The 6,866-nt window shown below is 49.4% G+C and overlaps 1 protein-coding gene across 1 annotated transcript; it reads right to left on the reverse strand.

The window, feature by feature from the left end:
• Positions 1 to 393: 393 nt before the first annotated feature.
• On the reverse strand, positions 394 to 6,532 carry LOC100351960 (uncharacterized). The gene is given in 1 exon segment (XM_008249237.4): positions 394 to 6,532. A coding segment is annotated over 1 exon segment (5,196 nt). The 5' UTR covers positions 5,590 to 6,532.
• Between the last annotated feature and the right edge of the window lie 334 nt (positions 6,533 to 6,866).

Consider the following 6,866-nt stretch of genomic DNA (forward strand, 5'->3'; position numbering starts at 1 on the left):
CAGTGGACCGACCCCGTGGTTTCACATCCCCATGCTTTGCAATACAATGATTCTAGCCCCCCACATTGTCTTTCCTGTTGCCTGGTTCTTCCATCTTTAGGACAGACATAATAGTCTAGCTGCCTTAACAAGCATCTTTTTTCTGGCGACCCGCAACCCGGCAACCCCGACCCCCTGTGAGTGTGAGCATTGTCAGGGTCATGTGGGCGAGTAAGGGGGACCTCATCGAGGTCCCCCAGGTCCCAATCATCTAATCCTACCACTAGTTGGCATACATCAGGATATAACGGGGGCCACCAAGTTCCCGGCGTATGGGTCCCCTGAACAGACCAAGCTATGCGTCCTATGGGGGAGATTACTTCCCACGTCAATAACTGAGGCTCATGTGGATTACTACAAGCTAGGGGTAGGACCCCCATTCCCACCACCCACACGACGAATCCGAAGTTTAAATGGGTTGTCAGTCTTTTCGAGCCTCCATTCGGGCCCTGGCGCAGGTGCAGGTTTGAGATGGGACGCATGGATCCAGTTAGTGATGCCGTCTACCTTTACAGCTGTCGGTGTTGTAAGCAGTATCACATAGGGACCTTTCCAACGCGGTTCCAGACTGTCAGCGCGATGTCTTTTCACGTAGACAGAGTCTCCAACCTGGTACTGGTGTGGCATCGACACTTCCTCCTGCCGATAGTTGGTGGAGAGCTGTCGCCAGACGAATTTCTGGATGTCTTCCAAGGCCTTTAATCTAACAATTAGGGGGGTAGAAGGTAGAGATTGGGTGTCTATTGCAGACGCAAAGCTTCTAACAGGAGGTGGGGCACCATACAATATTTCAAAGGGAGTAAGATTAAACATAGTAGAGGAAGGAGTGTTTCTAGCCCTAAACAAAGCATAAGGTAGGAGCATAGTCCAATCCTTTAAACCAGTCTCCATAGCCATTTTAGTTAAGGTTTCTTTAATTGTTCTATTCATTCTTTCTACTTGTCCTGAGCTTTGGGGCCTGTATGCACAATGTAACTTCCATGTTATTCCCAAAATCTTAGCTAACCCCTGACTTACCTGGGCCACGAACGCCGGTCCGTTATCGGACCCGATTACCTGAGGCAGTCCAAATCATGGAAAAATGTCTTCCAGAATCTTTTTAGCTACCACCAGTGCAGTCTCTCTGCGGGTAGGGAAGGCTTCTACCCATCCCGAAAAGGTATCAACAAAGACTAGCAAATAACGGTAACCACATCTGGCCGGTTTAATTTCGGTAAAGTCCACCTCCCAAAATTGTCCTGGTCTATCACCCCTTAGTCTCTTCCCATCCGGCAGTCGAGTTGGATGAGCATTAACAGCTTGGCAAGCTTTACAATTTTTAGCAACTTGTTCTGCTAGACGCTTATTGTCAGATGGAGATAGAGAGAAAGGCTGATCTCTTAGTAGGCTTTGTAGTTTTTGTGCTCCTAGGTGAGTGAACTGATGGACTTGCTGTAGATAGGAAACAGCCTGCAGTTCTGGCGTTTTCTCCCCTTGTTTTGGTGTAAGGTGGTCTCCCTCTTCTATTATGAGAACACTGGCCTCGGGATCCCGCAGAGCGGCTGCTCTTGCCTCCTCATCCGCCCTCCGATTACCCACGATTACTGGATCAGTCCCCTTTTGATGGCTCGGGCAATGTACTATTGCCAGCTTGGAGGGCAGTAAGACGGCTGCCAAGAGGCGGAGGATCTCTGCTTTATGTTTTATCTCCTTTCCCGCCGAGGTTAACAGCCCCCTTTGTTGGTAGATAGCCCCATGTACATGGGCCGTGGCAAAGGCATAGCGGCTATCAGTGTAGATATTTGCTCTCTTTCCTTTTGCCAACTCCAGTGCTCTTGTCAGTGCAATCAGCTCGGCTTTCTGGGCCGAGGTTCCCTCCGGCAGACTGGCTGTCCAAATAGTGTCCGTGGCACTGACTACTGCTGCCCCAGCCCGTCGCTTACCGTTCAGCAGGAAGCTGCTCCCGTCCGTAAACCACGTTACCTCCGGGTTGGGTAGTGGCTGATCCGTCAGGTCCCGGCGGATTCCGGCTTCCTCGGCCAGGATGTCTTGGCAGGTATGAAGGACTGGATCGGCGGTTTCATCCGGGAGCAAGGTGGCAGGATTTAAAACAGTCGGGGGGCCAAAAGTAACCCTATCTTTATCCAATAGAATGCTCTGATAGTGGGTGATACGAGCATTCGAGAGCCATCTATCAGGCGGTTGTCTTATAATACTCTCTAATGAGTGCGGAGCTATGATGGTCAGTTTTTGTCCCAAAGTCAGTTTGTCCGCATCTTTAGTTAGCAGGGCTGCTGCTGCAATGGCTCTCAGGCATCGGGGCCATCCACTGGCTACAGAGTCCAGGCGTTTAGATAGATAGGCCACGGGTCGTTTCCACGGCCCCAAGGTCTGGGTAAGGACTCCCCTAGCCACCCCTTTGCGTTCCTCAATATACAGAGTGAACGGTTTCTCAACGTTCGGTAAGGCTAGAGCGGGTGCCGAGAGCAAGGCCTGCTTGATATCATCAAAAGCTTGTTGTTGTTCCTGTCCCCACACAAAGTCCTCATTCCCTTTAAGCAAGGGGTAAAGTGGGGAGGCCATTGAAGCAAACCCCGGTATCCAGAGCCTGCAGAAACCGGCCGTCCCCAAAAACTCTCGGAGCTGTTTTCGAGTCGTAGGGACAGGAATTTGAGTTACAGTCTTTTTGCGCGCCTCTGTTAACCAGCGCTTCCCGTCTTTAAGGGTGTACCCCAAAAAAGTAACTTCCCTCTGGCACAATTGAGCCTTCTTTGCAGAGGCCCGATACCCCAGTCGAGCCAATTCCTGCAACAGAGATCGGGTGCCGTACTCACACTGTTCTTGTGTTGCGGTGGCCAACAGCAGGTCATCCACATACTGTAGCAACGTCACCTCAGGATGATCTATTCGAAAGTGGCTTAGGTCCTGGTGGAGGGCCTCATCGAAGATGGTGGGTGAATTTTTGAAGCCTTGTGGCAACCGAGTCCAAGTCAGCTGCCCCGATATCCCCTCTTCGGGGTCTGACCACTCAAAGGCAAACAGCAGTTGACTATCTGTATGTAGTTGCAAGCAAAAGAAAGCATCCTTTAAATCCAACACAGAGTACCAGGTGCGCTCAGGGCTGAGGGTGCTCAGCAAGTTGTAGGGGTTAGGCACAGTTGGGTGGATGTCCTGGACCCTGCTGTTAACCTCTCTTAAGTCCTGTACTGGGCGGTAATCTCGCGTCCCTGGCTTCTGGACCGGCAGTAGTGGCGTATTCCAAGCCGAATGACAAGGCTTTAGAACTCCTAGAGCCAAAAGTCTTTTGATATGTGGGCGAATTCCTTCTTGAGCTTTTTTACTCATGGGGTATTGCCTAACCCGAACAGGAACTGCACTGGCTTTTAAAGTGACAACCACTGGAGGCTGGCACACAGCCAACCCCAATCCTGCTGTTTCGGCCCAAGAATGGGGATAAGCAGTGAGCCAGAGCTGAATTTTTGATTCCTGTGTCCCTCCTGATTTTTCATGGAGACGATACTCATCCTCTACTGACATGGTGAGCACAGTAGTCATTGGTGTTTTTACTAAAGAATTTAAGAATTCTACCCGAGGGCCAGCCGGCTCAAAGGTTATTCTAGCCTTTAATTTGGTAAGCAAGTCTCTTCCCATCAGAGGAGCCGGGCAGTTAGGAATCACCAAGAATGAGTGCTGAACTTTTCCTTTTCCCAGATCCATAGTTCGTTTCGTGGTCCATGCCCGATACTGACTACCATTAGCTCCCTGTACTAATGACCTTTTGTTAGATAATGGACCCAAAGGTTTCTGCAGAACGGAATAGGTGGCTCCGGTATCTATTTCAAAATTGATGGGAGTCCCCTCCACGTTAAAGTTTACCCTGAGCTCGGGGAGGGGGTCCGAGCCCCGTCGCCCCTAGTCATCTTCTTCCAAGGCTAGGACCGCTGGCGCAGACGGCGCCTTGAGCTGAGCAGCCTTTTTCTTAGGACAGTCCCTCATCCAGTGTCCCTTATCCTTACAATAGGCACACTGGTCGGAGTCCAAAGGTGGGCGGCGTCGTTGGCCTGGTCTACCAGCCCTTTTGCTTCCCCCACTGTCCACTACAGTGGCTAAAATTCTGGCTAGGTCTCGATTCCGCCTCTTGTCTCGTGCTCTTTCCCTTTCTTCTTTTTCGGTCTCCCTTTTTCTATCTTGTTCCTCCCTTTCTCTCTCTCTTCGCTGCTCTTTTTCTTCCTCCGTTTCCCTTTTGTAAAACACCTTATCAGCTTCCTTGACTAAATCTCGCAAGGTGAGATCCTGCAGCCCCTCCAATCGTTGCAATTTGTGGCGAATATCCGGGGCCGACTGGCCGATGAAGGCCATGGACATTGAACCTCGCTGCCCTTCTGACTGAGGGTCGAAGGGTGTGTACCTGCGATAGGCTTCCATTAGTCTTTCTAAAAACATAGAAGGTGTTTCAGTAGGTCCCTGGATTACCTCTCTTACCTTGGCCAAATTGGTGGGCTTTCGGGCAGCAGCCCGAAGCCTGGCCACTAGAGACTGGCGATAGATGGACAGATGCTCCCTACCTTCTCGCGTGTTGGGGTCCCAATCAGGTCGGCGCAAGGGAAATGAGTCATCGATAATATTTTGCAGCTGCGTAGGTCTCCCATCCTGCCCAGGAACATTCTTCCTGGCTTCTAAGAGTATCCTGTCCCGTTCCTCAGTGGTGAAGAGGGTGTTCAACAACTGCTGACAATCATCCCAGGTTGGCTGATGGGAGAACATCAGTGACTCGACCAAACCTGTCAAACGAGTTGGATCCTCTGAAAAGGGAGGGTTATTATTTTTCCAGTTATAAAGATCAGACGAGGAGAATGGCCAATATTGTAAAATCTGCATCCCTCCCCCTTCTCCGTCTAGTAGAGAGCCCACAGGTCTTAATGGCAATGTGACAGCCACGTCTTCGAGATTGTGAGCCCTCCTACTCCGAGTTCCCTTGGCAGGTCCCTCCGGGGAAGGAGGGGGCACCGCCAAGGGACTAGGTGACGTGGATGTCGCACTGGACGGCGTTTCCGGTTCTGGTGGGCTGGCCGGAGCGGATGGGGGTAGCGAAGGGGAAGGAGCAGGAATCGGCAGGTAAAGAGGAGCATGAGGGTACGGGGGTAAAGCGTCAAAGTTCAAAAGATCAGTCTGAGACTCAGGGAGAACTGGGGACCGGGGGAATGGGGATTTTGTCAACCGCAAGGTCTTCGTTGAGATATTTTCTGTTGCAAGAGACTCATTAGGGGCTTGAAAAGACTTTACCCAGTCAGGCGGATTTTCGCACAGCTCTTGCCATACCAGTATATATGGCTGCTGGTCAGGATGTCCATACTTTCCAGGTTGGAAGACTGCCTCTTTCACTCGTTGAATGAGTGGTAAGTGGAAAGAGCCCTCGGGGGGCCAATCCACTCCGAGGGCCGGCCACTCAGAGGCACAGAAGGTCTGCCACTTAGCCTTCTTAATCAAAAGAGAGAGATTAGATCCCCTAGCCCGGACATCAGGCCAGTGAGCCAGAGTAAGAGATAGCGGCGTGGACACAGTTTGACCCATGTTACAGACAGAAAAGCAATTCTCCAAAGAAAAAAACTGAAACCTAAAATGTAACCGCTGTTGGCACAAAACTCCCGCCTAGGGGAATTTCTGATGGGAGTTTCGCTGAGCGTCCTCAGTCTCCCGGTCCTCTCGGGGCGTCCCCCAAGGTGGTAGCCTGGGGCTTCCAGGCACGTCTGCCAGCCACAGTGCGTACCGTGCCAACCCAAAACTGAAACCGAAACAGGCCTGTAACCCGAAGAACTGAAACCTGAAGCGCGCATATACTGAGTCCCTACCTTAGGCGCCTTTTTACTTACCCCAAGAGACGTCCGTTGGAGGCGTCCACGGGCAGCCGCGATCTCGCTGGGGCCTCCAAATGTGAGAGTCGACCACCCGAAAAACGTCACCAAGAGACACGTCTCTTATGCAAACAGCACGGGGAAGTTTTATTGATTATCCAGCATGCTGGGGCTGTCTGATCATACATGAACAGAGCAGCCCCGAATAACCAAAGGTTAGGGTTTATAAAGGCAAAAACCGCAAAACCGGGAAGGGGGGGAATACATGGTTGCTATGCACAATTGTTAAGACCAAGGGAGAATCAAAAGAGTACATGGTTACTGGGGTCAACATAACTCAAAACCTAAGTGAAATTAATATTTATCATAATCTTGACAATACTAGTTACAATCATACAATTAGCAATTAGGACTTGACATTAAGGTAAGACACAGACAAATCACATCTTCATTATGAACCCAGGTAACCCAGGGGCAACTTTTTGTGCTTGTAAGCTTGAGCAATCATGCTAGGGGGTTTTTGTGCTCTGCCAAGGGTGATATAGTGTACTGCTATTGTTTGACTATTTGAAACCATAGTTTCAGTTCAGAGTCTCACGGTGAGGGGGGGTGTTGGAGTCTCAAGGACTCTAAAATGGAGTCCCTACTGTCAAGGGGCTACTTCAGTTCTTAACACAAAAAAGTGATTAAGTATGTGAGGTTATGAGTATGTTGATTAGCCTGTTTTAACCACTCCACAATGTATACAGAAGTATACAAATATATATCAATATATTATGTGCTACAACATTAATATATAATTTTTGTCAATCAAGAAATTTCAATTTAAATATGGATGCTAATGTAAGAAAGATATGGTGAAATCTGTAAAACAATGCAGATTAAAAGGAAAAAATTAATTTTACTTAATATTCTTTTGTTTTTATATAGGGCATACCAAGTGATATGTTTACAGATAAAGCAAGATAGAACATGAGAAATAGAAATTTTAACACA

This window comes from Oryctolagus cuniculus, chromosome 5, assembly GCF_964237555.1.
Source record: "Oryctolagus cuniculus chromosome 5, mOryCun1.1, whole genome shotgun sequence".
Classification (NCBI taxonomy): Eukaryota; Metazoa; Chordata; class Mammalia; order Lagomorpha; family Leporidae; genus Oryctolagus; species Oryctolagus cuniculus.